We start from the raw sequence: 12,902 nt of genomic DNA, 5'->3' as shown, positions 1-12,902 counted from the left end.
TGTTTACAAAAGATATAAAAGATAAAAAGGTCAGAAAAAGGTGATTACTATAGGACTCCCACTTCTCAATGTGAGCCCTTAAAAACTTTCGATTTTGATGTAATCTTACATCTTCAATGTCCACGGGTTTAGTGAAAATAGCAAACTTTCTGTCCCTGCCTAGTTTATTGAGGACATCCCTGATAAATAAGCGGAGTTCCCTGAGTGTTCCTTCTTCCTGTTCATACAGGATTTCCATCTCCCTGTCAGTCAGTTTGCGTGGCTCTGGAGGAGGTGCTTTTGGCAACACTTCTAACACTCGCTGAGCTGAAAACATTCAAAATGTATTTGTAAATATATAGGTTGTCAAGGAGCACAAGCAGGCATCTGTATTCTAATATACCATTAATAGATTTAATTTCTATATTGATTATGAATGTTATCACCCTCAGTTTGATGGACTAATGACTGGAATTCTTATTACAGTGTATTTGGTTTTAATGCCATTATTCAGCACATACTAGGCTATAAATGCCCGAAAGTATATCTTGCAAAATAAGAGTCCAGAATGAGCCACTGACCCATGGGGAGCTACTGGCAAGCTTTCCTACATATCCTGTTATGCCTATTTGATTTAATTTAATTGCTTGTTTATTAGTTTTAGAAAAATTTTAATTCTATTACAATCTATTGTAATGCAACTTTATTTACTGAAATAGAGTCCATTCGGATTTTTTATATATTTTTGTTGTATCTAATGCTGACCTAGTTCCTGACCTTGATTCACAAGAACCAGTAAGAGTTGTAGTAAACAACTTTATATTAATTTTTTTATTTCTTTTCTAGAGTAAGATTCATAAAGTGGCATCGAGGCCATGCTTGGAGTATGTGGCAAATTACATTATCAATTAAGTTTCTCCAGAGGATTGACTCACATCCGGGTGTTTGTTTTGCATTGTAGCTAAATTTATTATTGATGTTTTGAGAAAGAATAGTCATTAGTGCCTTCTTTATACTTGAGAAGCCAATGTGTTTTATGTTGTGACCAGTTTTTGGGCTAATTATTTTATTTTTCTTCAAATTATTTTGATTACAAGAGATTATTTTTCTGTGGAAATGCTTGTGCTCTACATTAATTCTTGGATAAAGACAGTTATCAAAATTTATACAGAATTCAAATTGGAATATTATTTTATGTGATTCAACAAAGAAATGTTGACACATCAGTACGACGTTGACCACAGCATACATCATCGCCTTTCATAATGGATTTCACTGGGATTTTAACTCAGTTTCATTAGGACTTCTATTTTTTAAAATATTGGATTAATTTTGGATTTGATTCCTAAAAACTTAAGTTCTTTTTTTCATTTTTAACTTGTTTTCCTACGGAAATAAATTATTTGCTAAATATTACAAAGCTTGTTGTCTTCACTCTTTTTTCTTGTTACTGATTGAAAGAGCCTACTAAACATCATTTGGTTAAAAAATTCCATCATTTAAAGACATTTACAAAAAGGTTGACTTAAATTTTGACAAAAGACCTTCAAAATTATATATTGTTGTATCATAAAGGACTGAAGTTTCTGTAATATCAACTTGTCTTCTTGTAGTTCAATAAACCAGTCCCAAAACCTGTATTGATACATGGGCTTTTATAGTTTCTTAATATGTAATTTTAAAAGGGATGACAATTTCCCATTTCTTCTGCGTTCTATTTAAGATCTGAAAACAATGCTTCAAGCTACATGTTACCGTATAATAGTTTCGCATCAAAGTTCAGCTCAGAGATTCAACTATTTTTCTAATCTGGGTTTCCTCCGAATATTCCAACCCCATTTTTCACATCTGGACATTTAGGATCGAGTGTGGGTTCAGAGCAATTACATATCAGAAATTTGGAATCTGCCAACACCGTAAGATAGTTTACCAGTGGGCCTAGCAAATTTAAACTATGTTATATCAACTAATACCTGCATGAAATCGAAAGGAAATTATTTTCTAAAAAATGTCAAGTATTATACTCATTATGTAATTGATCCGCTGATAGACTAGATGAAACTTAGCATAGACAAAACCTGATCTGGTACTCGCCATTTGCATTAATAGTCACATGACTTCACAACTCTCAAACAACGACATCGTAAGTCCAATAGTCACGTGATATCTACAACAAACTCCTTTTTAATGTCTTTGTACAAAATTTCAATTATATTAAATGAAACTCTGATATCTTTTGTAAAAACCAGAAAACACATATAATTCTTAACATATTTATTTCTGGAACAACTACAAGAAATTTGGCCAGTCTGATTCATCAAGCAGAGTAGTCTGGTTCCCCACTTTGTATGCTCCATGCGTGAGAGAGAGAGAGAGCACAAGTCAACGTGGTAGTCACGTGATACAAAACTCTGAAGTAGTTCTCAGAATAAATATTGAGAATTTTGTGCTTTTTCGTTTTTGTATTTTTATTACAATGAGTATATGGCTTTCATTTAATATTTTTTTCTACAATATTTGAAAATGACGGTTGTTAAGATTCTGTGTGTGCATGCAGATTGAAGACATAACGATTTTAATAGTGTGACCCTGCAATGACACGGTAGTTGGGAGCCACAGACCTTTTTACAGACCGAACAGTTATAAGCAACCAGATCAGTTAACTGAAGAAAATGATGCATGTACCCCAACAAATTTGCGAGGGGGGGGGGAGTAGGGTAGGTAATAAGTGCGGGCAGTAAAATACGCGCTTCATTGGCACAGTTACCATCTTAAATCGATGCATATTAAATGGGAAATACACCTGTAGTGAAAATAGATAAGGCATATATAATATTTTACTTTATTTTTGAGAACCATGGATTGGTACATAGATGTGTATACTGTTTATATATACGTCTTATGTATAGCATGAATAGACTATCAACACCATGTATTCACCCGCAAATCTTATCACATACGTTGAATCCACAGTACAAGTAATTCCATCGAAAAAATCCACACAGATTTAAAATATTCATTAATTTTGTCACAGGTCATATAGGCCTGAATTGAGTGGATAAACATAGCACATTCACATAATGAATAATGAAGCACATTTACTTTTCAGTACATCCCAAGTCGGTAAAAGTTAGTTCGTGTTTTAAGCTGCCGTTGATAGCATTCATAAACACAAACTTTTTACTTGCAAAAAGGAAACTTTCACGGCACAGTAAACATGTTCCACTCATGTTGGAAAATGCAAAAATCCATCAGATTCCACTGCTTTTATTTAAGTTTGGTCTTGACTTCTTTGAAGAAAAGTTCTTTGTTTTTATTGAGAATTGCAGTCAGCTTTCCTTGATGAAATAACTTGCGCCACTAAGTCACCGCCAAAGGCCAGCTTTAGAGAACCAAACAAATGCCTGTTTCTTATTGTGGTGGCAACATCAAATAATTGTATGGCATAACTGAGACTGATTTTTTTCCATTTGCTTAGCATGTTTTCATAACAGTCGGTGCTTCAAAGGTAACGTTTTCTTTGAAATTTCAGCAAACTAATTTATCTCGGTACATTTTTGAAAAAGGAATTGGCCATTGTTTGGTTGATCGTAGTTACAGTTTCTCCCTGCCTATCGAATAAACCAACATGGAAGTGGTTTTTTTTTTTTTTACATTTTTGGTTGCGGAGTGATGCTGCCTTCCACTCAATTTAACAAAAGGTCAACGGACAAAAGAGACGCAGGTGTTCTGGTTTGATGACAAGGATTAGTACAGAACATGTGGGTGTTCTGAAGGATTTAATTCTAAGGGGAAGGAAGAGGAATTTTACATACCATCCACACACGTCAGTCTATGTAAAAATGTTAATTACTAGCAAGTGGCCAAAAATGAAAGATAGATTGTGAGATAATGCCTCGTCCTGTTGATTTCCGCTACCAGAAATGTCAACAACAAAAGAAAGCGGATATCTCACAACATACAGTACTCAAGCTCGATGTCAACATAAGCAGATTATGTAACAATACATAAATTTCAGTGCATTTTGTATCAGGTTTGCGAATTCCTTTCATGGGGCCTGTGAATTTTTCTACTCCAAACCACATGATGTATATACAAGTTTAAACAGCCAACAATAAAAATAAAATCGCTAGATGTTATATTTTGCCACCAATTAGGAAAATAAAATCACAATTTGTGATGTTGGCAAAGACCTACGCAATCCTAGAATAAACATTTTACACTTTATTTTTTTGTACTTGTAACCCTTTACCTCATAAAGCATAGTTACAAAGTGCAGCGCGCTATAAATAGAACACCTGTTACCCATTCGACTCCATATGCATAGGCCTGCCTGTTAACTGTTAAGCAATGTAGTGTATGTTACATTTAACAGCAATTTTAACCATTTTCCATTTTTGGTACACATCTATTATGTGTGGAAAAATTTAAGAGTAAAGTCCGATTGCTATAGCTGTGTAATTATTTTTCACAGAAGAATTTTGTATGTGCTTTAAAATCTTGAGAGAACTCGTTCACTGTCAAGTCAGTGAGACCCCGTGACCAACCGTATTTGCCATTTCTCATACTCGAAATTTACAAATTTTTTGTCTGTGTCTACATCACTAAGTTATCTGAATTTGATAATTTATAAAAACTAATTGCTGCCTACATCTATATCTGAGCCTTTACTTAAGTTATTGAATCTTTCAAAGTTGTGATTCTAATCGTGAAAACTTTGTAAGTACTGAATGAAATCCATGACCTCCATTTTGGAGAGTGGAGATTACGAACCAGTTTCTTTAAATAGCAGATATCGACCAGAGCATAAACAGTGACCACATGATCTGACGTAATTGTCATTCGCAGAAATGAAAGTAGTATTTAATAGGGGGTTTTTCCCGAAGGTGGCTCTACGAAAACATGCTTAAAATGGCTGGTGTTTACAGCACACGTCAAAAGGCGCTTCCATGCAAATGGAGTAGAGACGTCAAAAGGTGCTTCCATGAGAATGGAGTAGAGGCGTCCAAAGGTGCTTGCATGAGGTAATGGGTTAAGAACCTGTACATCCACTGATTCTTTTACCACCGCTGCAGCTGAATATATATCTGAACCTATCAGACATACAATTTCTCAGCAGTGATCAAGGGTCTCTCCCTCGTTTCATTTAGTCAAATTGCTTTCACTTTCTTTTCGTTATAACGACATGTAATCATCAAAGGGACAAACCTTAACATCTACAGAACACACAGTAGCAAGGATAATTGGATTACCTCTTTCTACGAATTGAAAATGCTATCAGAATGTTGGAACAAAGAAAAATATGCTGAAGTTGGAAATCAACATAGGTAATAGCTCACCATTTCTGAAAAGTACATGGATGCTACCAAACAATGAATCGTTATGTATATTTGATTTAGTTTAATTGTTTGTAAGTTATAAAAAAAATTTTTTTTATTTCCTTACATGTTAAGTAATGTAATTTTGTTTACTGGAAATTGAAATTTTCCAGAAATTAGTCTGATCTGTTTTGTCATCAACACCTAAAAATATAACTTTGTTTCTAAATACTGATCTAGTTCTTGACATTGATTCAAAATTAGTACCAGTCAACAACATCTTTTTTATATTCTTAATGTGTGATTTATAAGGTGGAATCGAGACTGACTGGGACTATGTGACTTTAGACGTAAATAGCTTCTACGATGTTCTAGAAATTCTGGTTTTACCAGAATGCTGACCCTCATCCGGGAATCTGTTTTGCATCTTTAGTGCAAAACCTTTGTCTTTAGAGAATTAATCTCAGAGTTGTGCGTTTTACGTTCGAGGTGTTTTGTTGTGACCAGATGAGTCAAAATTGTGTTTGGAATTATTCTTTTTCCTGGAAATATTCAAGTGCTCATACAAAATTCTTGGACAAAGACATTTCTTTAAATTTTTTTCAGAATTCACTCACTGGAACATTACTGTCCACGGAACAACAAACAACTGTAGACGAAACAGCACTATACTAGCTATAGCATACGTCATCACCTTCCATTTTGGATTTTCATTGGGACTCTAACTCAAATTCATTAGAACATTATATTATTAGGACTTCTAATTTAGTAATTCTTGGATTATTTTTGGATTGATTCTTAAAACCGTAAGTTCTTTTCCCATATTTACATTGTTTTTCCAGGGAAATAAATTATTTGTTAAATTTTACTTTTTATTTGTTACTGTTTATTAGAGTCTAAACATGTAATGTAATAGAATGCATTGAAACCTTTTGTTAATCTGTAAAATTATCAGTTCACTTTTAATAAAGATATCTTCTTAACATGACAACAGGAGAAGAGGCCCTCCTAAAACTATGCAATAACAAAAATATTGTCCTTAATAAAGCTGACATGGCTCTGCTATTGTAATCATGAACATTAATGATTACATAAAAGAAACATTACCTCTTCATGACCTAATAACGAGTTATGATGTCTCTTTCATTTACTTATGAACATGCCTTTTCCCTTCAATAATGATGTCTGACGAGTACTTCACATCTAAATGACCATATTTGACAAGTGTAAAAATAGGTGCAAGTTTAAGGGTATATTTTGAGAATAAAGATAGGGTATTCTTATTTTCATCCATTTGGTTTGATAGAAAATAGAGTGCTGTAATTGATCATTGTGACATTTGGGAATTTTAAGCACTATAAATAGTATATTACAACTTGGAAACCAATGCATGTGCAACCTTGTTTACACAAAATGTTTACAAAGACACCTGATTTAGCAAAAGTCTTGATTGCCCAGAAGCATGTGTACATGCCACACAAAGCCCAAGGAAAGAAGGGCATCAGTTTGGGATATTTTGGTGAATAAAGAGTACCCATGATTCAGGTCAAAATTGGTCTGTTGGTCTGACAGGTCCTCACTGTGATCTGTAACTCTCTCTCACACATGGTATAGGTGTCCAAAAACATGGTGTGACAGCCATTGATAATAAAATGAGACTTTTTCTTGAAAAGCCAGAGAAAAAGATTAGCAAGCTGATGAAACAAAGCTTGCAGTGGGATCATTTTCCAGGACCTGAAAATGTTCCACTCCCCCCACCACCACCACTACACACATCTTCAAAGTAGTGGACTTTCTAACTTGTGCTATCCTCTCCACATACAAAATGCTGAAATCTGTTTTGTGCAAGGGTCTGCTGACAAGTGCCAGGTATGTAGATGGAGCCAGTCCAAGCAGACATGCAAATCTGTGAGCAAATTGATCAGATTTGGCATTAATTGGAGAAAACATAAAAGCTATTGAAAGTAAAGAACTGTAAATGGTACATGTGACATATGGATCACTAGTCAAATGCACATGAAGAGATAACTAAACAGTTGAGAGTCATGCTTTGAAATTAGAAATGTTTACTAACAGACTGACATAGCAATAACTATATTCACCCCCATATTACATATGGATTAAAAAAGATGCTAAAATCAAGAAATTTATTAATTTTTTTTAATGAAAAATACCTTCAAAGTGACTTGTAGAAGAACAGCATACTAAATGATTAGATGAATGAAAAAGCAAACACCTTATTTGAAAAATGCCAGTTGAAAAAACTACCTCAAATGCATTATCATCAAAGAAAGAGCCATTCAAATAATAAATATAAAGAGCTGCATATCAACTTTTGTAACAAATGATTATTCTGTAACAAAATCAAATTTGCACGTGTGTGAGTGTGAGTTGCAATGCCTACCAGACTGCCTTTTATGGGAGGGAGGTTTGGTTGCCTGATTCAACAAAAGATCTCCAAAATACTGTTGTCTTGCCTGACGATTTGGATTTGTCATGTGAACCACTTCGCCTGCACTTATTTCAAATAGTTCCTGTAGCTGGAAAAGATTAAGCAAAGGTTAAACTTAACAATATTTATAAGAAGAAAAACAAAAGATCACAGTCAACAGCACACTGTGTACCCAACCCATGATTAATTGCCCTCTACATCGATAACTTGTATATCTGCACAGAAACCATTTTTGACATTTTCACAGGCCGGTTCGAATTTACCTGGGAGACCAGGCTGTACTATACTTTACAGTATTTACGCAGTGCAAATTGTGCCTGGCATCACTTTAATCCTTGTTTATTCCCAAATATATCTGATGCAGATTTAGCTTTATTCGTTGTTCCAAATAACACATCAGCTAGTTGGTAACAGCTGATCGATGCACTCAAAAGTTACTCTTTTTCAATGATATAAGCGATGCTACAAATTAAGGTAATCTTTTGGGGCCCTGAGTGGCCGAGTGGTCTAAAGTGCTCTCCGTTACGGATCACTGCCAGTTAACCTCTGTCTGCATATGTTCGAGTCTCAGATTCAGCCAATGTGGGTATGTGAGAAAGCCTGCCAGTAGCTTCTCGGGGGTTGGGGTTCTTTCCAGGGTTTTCCTGAGTTCTTCCTCCACCATTAATACTGGCTGCCATGTATAGCCTATCGTGTGCTGAAAAATGGTGTTAAACTCCACTACAACAACAACAAGGTAATCTTTATGAAAAGATATGTTCAACTGTGCAAGGCACATAACCAACAGAACTGTTACATGTTCACAAAAGAATGGCAAATAATAAAGGCTAAAATTCTGAATATAGATCAAATAAGATTATCAATCTATTTTACTTTTGCACTTTGACTCAATACAATGGCAAGCTGGATGTTTCGGCATCTCCTTTGCTTATAATTGGTGGAATTGTCTTTTGTTTTCTGGCATCAAGACAGGTCTGTTTCCCATTAAAACCCTCTAACTGGCTTGGGTTAAGAGGGAACAAGAACTATGATGTGTAATTACCTTTCACTCCACAATATTAGCACATTTACCATAGTTTTGTAAAAAGGATGTAAAGTCACTTACATCAAAGCAAACTACAACTCAGTTTTTACAGTATAAGCATAAATTTCTAAGTATTATTTCGAAACTTCATTATTGTATTTTGGAGATATTAAAATTTAGTGCAGTGGTATGCATGATGCAGTATGGTGGCAACCAATGATCAACAGCTTTTTGGCAAGGTGGAACTAAAAGCTGCCCACCTTTCATTCTCATGTGTCGGACCCAGAAGCTTGCACCACAACCCCGTCCAGGCTGACTCCTCCTTCATGCCTGTCTCCTGTCTGGAGTGCCATGTGATAGAAAGAATTCAAGCCTTTGATTCAGGAGAGAATCTCACAGCTTAGAAGACCCTCCACTTTGAATGTGGTATATATTCAGGAACTGGTGCCAAGTCAGTAAAACCATTCCTTGGAATGTCTCAGTGCTTTAATGAGTTGACGTTTTCTCAGGTTTTATGAGAAGAAACAGTTGGCTCTGGTTGCCATCAAAGGTTTCAGTTCCATGATATCCAAAACATTCTGACATATGGTAGACTAGATACCAGTTATGATAAAGATCTATCAGACCTCCTAGCTTAATTTGAATTGAACAGATCAAGGTCAGTCACCCTGTTTCCAAAAAGGAATCTCCAATCAAGCTATTAACATACAAGATGAGCAATGCATTACATGTGCTTTCAGTGGATCCACACTATCTTCTGTTCAGATTGGATGGTTCTGTGGTCTTGATGATACAACCAGGTTTTGTTACCAAGAATAGGCTGCTTTCTTAAGGCAGTCAGAAAGTTGATCCACTTTCCCTCGCTTTTACAGATGTGTTAAGACATGCTTCCTTGCAAGATTTTGTTTGCACTCTGAAACATTAACTGAAGAGCAGAGATATTTCAGGGAACAAGGCAATGACTTTTCCTGCCGGTCAAGGTCAGGAAATATAATACTATGCCTCAAGGCCTATCATTGTGGCTGAAATGGGTCATTAACTCAGTGTACTCTGAAGTTTCAGAAATAGAGTTGCTTCATGGAAATATCAGCCCATGAAATTAGAGTCATCTCTGCAGTCCTCCTTCGACTGCAGTGTTGTGATATGAGACACAAAAGAAGCTTATAGTGTAAGTAGGATGCTCAGCATTCCCTCCTATTACCCATTCTCCTAACGTTAATGTAATCAGAGAATGTATTTGAAAAAGAAAGAATTTTTTAAAAGTAAGTTATGTTTTTATTAAAATATTTGCCAGAGCACATTACTTTAATACCCTTCTACCTCTGTGCAATGTGAGCATTCTTGTTGATCCATTGCTTGGCTAGTGACACCAGGCAGAATCATGGGGAAGTAATGGACAAGGGTTATTGCCCTTTGTATAATATAGATAAAAAAGACATTTTTTCATCTTTTGGAGGGCTGGAGACAGGATGTGTAAGCTTATATTCCTCATGTTAATGTGATTAGATAACTTTGTTTTAAGAAATGTAATTTACTTTAAAAATTTGTTTTCTCATCTGAACTGTCATGTCTGGTTGGTACAAAACAAAAGTTGTGCTGATCTGACAGTCATTGTTACCAACATTGCAACTATCTTAAATTTTGGAACTAGATCAGGTTTTCATAAGAAGCCAGTTATGAAATCTAGTTGGTTATGCATAAATTTTTTATTGATTCTGACCTCAGTAATAGCTGGCACAATGAACATATTGAAAATGTTACCTCAAACTATTCTCAATTGCTGGCAAAACTGACATGGTATTTTCACAGGTGACTTCTAATGGTGTCTGTCAGTCCAGAAGGAAAGCTGCCACTGTGGCTACTTTGGAAACATTGTAGTCAAGGAATACCTTAGCTACAGCACTCAGCAGTTAAAAAAGAAAACGTTGGAATCTTTTAAATGCCTGTTAATTCTTTTCGGACAGTAGAGCATCAGTCCATCCAAGTATATCTTGTTTATTCTGTACCTTCAATTACCATCTCTTGCAATTAGAGGACTAGTATCAGAAGAATATCTAGCAACAAATTATATCAGTATTACATAATATATTTTATATGATAGTGTTGTGATGGGAATCAGAAGCAGGAAGGTAAAGGAATTAAATATATGTTGGTGGTTTTCATTTTAAGACACATTTTCTTTTACAAGTGTTTAGTAATTAAATTGAAATTTGAAGGTCAAGTGGTGGGTACGTTATGAAAGTGTCTTCCCTATTCCCTTCCTCTTCCGTATTTCATTATTTCTCAATTACCCCTGAGTGCTGCAATGGCCTTAAATGCAGTAGCTATTAAGTATTTTTGGACCTATCATAAAGCAGAGCATATTATGTTGTTCATGTATGCATCCATTTGTTGCCAGTTGTTTTTGTTTTTGGTGGTTGCACAATAACATTAGATGTCCACCACATAAGTTGGCAAACTTTGTGAATGCCTTGTGGTAGGATATCAATCATGAGCCAATCATAATTGTGCCACTGACTGAAGAATAATATTATCTTGCCTGCGATTCTGAAATGGATCGAGCAGACTGGAAAAGGAGTCACTGAACTAGCAATATTCTCTATAACAGGCACGTGAAAAGATAACCTGTGGAATCAGATTTGCTGCAGTATTGAATAATGTGAGCTGCAAACTCTCACTGTGAGCTACTTCCTATATAGGAAGTAGATTCTATGAGCTTGATGAAATGCATAACTTGAACGGGAGGTAGCCATGAGATAAGTATTATCATAGATTCCATACCAAGGTGGACAAACCACTGGGTTGGACAGAGGTCAGACTTTTCCCCATTTCACAAGATGACATAAAAGGGATAGGAGATTGTCCCTATCCTTGACAAGAACAGCACATGTCATATACTTTTGGAGACCATCATCCATAATATATTGGCGATAACTGGTCTGAGTTTCTACTGTCTTATCATACAATAATGTGCCTTGAACTGAACATGGAGACAGTAGTTTGCATACAATCTCAACTGCCTGATGGTCAATTAGCAACCAGACCTGTGACATGATTTTTGGCCTTCTCTGGCTGTGACAGGACTTTTGTAAGTACTGGAGAGGACAGGAGGGGATGGGTTGGATAAATTAACTCTGATGCTATTTTGAAACAACTTGAACTGGCCCTTTTTTTGCAGAAATATAGCTCTCAAATGAGAAATGATGTGCAGAAGTCTGGCACCTACTGGCAGGTTGTTCATCTGCAGTTGGGATAGTAAGTCAACAACAGGAGTTTGGATGCATCCCCCCATCCCCATGACAAATATATATACTATGTACCAAATAGCATTTAACAGTATTATTATTAGTATTACCATTATTACTACTTTACACATTCATATCAAATCAAGGAAACAACTGTGTACATGCCTCATTTATGCATCTCTCTTCCCCCTCCCTTACACAAGCAAAGTCTTTTATCTCATTATCAGTAGATACAGCTCCTAGATAAAAATACTAATTGACAGTTTACATGTAATCAAGAAACACAAGATTGACTTTTTTGTAAGAGCAGTTGGTATAATTAGCATGAAAACAAGTGTTCACACTTTAAACAAATGATGGGATAAGCTGTTGCTCACTCTCACCGAGAACAAGGCAGCTTTTGTTTGAGATCTTTGATGATTAGGGAATGAAACAAAGCTTTATGGAGCTATTGTTAGTAGCACCTAAGTTGTAAAGGATAGTATTAGTGCAGTTACCTCTGCTTGGAGATTACATGTAATGTTTTTCTAGCAGAGATAGCTTTGATTCAAAATCTTAAAATAAAATTAACAGATTCATCCTATTTACACATTAACCCCGGGAGTTTTGTTTGTCGTTTTCGTCTGAAATTCGAGTAGGAAACACATTTTGAAAGCTATTTCTGAATACATCCTAAAACACCAAATACCGGGTGATCTTCCAGTAACATACTGCCCAGTGTTAGAAACATCATTTTTCATTGGCTATTTTTTGTGCTTAATGTACCCATTATTTTCGTATCAAGACCACTCTATATTCCAAATGCCCATCTTATCCTACTTTTTGCAAAGGTTTATCTGTCTGTTTGCAGTTTATACCGGTCTGCCTTAGCTCTGAGACCACAA

General features: G+C 35.5%; 1 protein-coding gene across 2 annotated transcripts in view; it reads right to left on the bottom strand.

The window, feature by feature from the left end:
- The window catches only part of LOC149807170 (ATPase family AAA domain-containing protein 2-like), a 155,313-nt gene that overhangs the window by 37,958 nt on the left and 104,453 nt on the right, over positions 1-12,902 (bottom strand). For both annotated transcript variants that reach the window (XM_089963046.1, XM_089963053.1), the window contains exons 18-19: positions 7,702-7,837; positions 110-306 (exon numbers count right to left, since the gene is read on the bottom strand). In XM_089963046.1, the coding sequence (XP_089819172.1) occupies positions 110-306; positions 7,702-7,837 (333 nt within the window). The remainder of the gene's footprint in view (positions 1-109; positions 307-7,701; positions 7,838-12,902) is intronic.

Source organism: Sinohyriopsis cumingii, chromosome 1 (genome assembly GCF_028554795.1).
Source record: "Sinohyriopsis cumingii isolate HCF-2022 chromosome 1, ASM2855479v2, whole genome shotgun sequence".
NCBI lineage: Eukaryota > Metazoa > Mollusca > Bivalvia > Unionida > Unionidae > Sinohyriopsis > Sinohyriopsis cumingii.
This window is presented reverse-complemented; position numbering and strand designations above follow the sequence as displayed.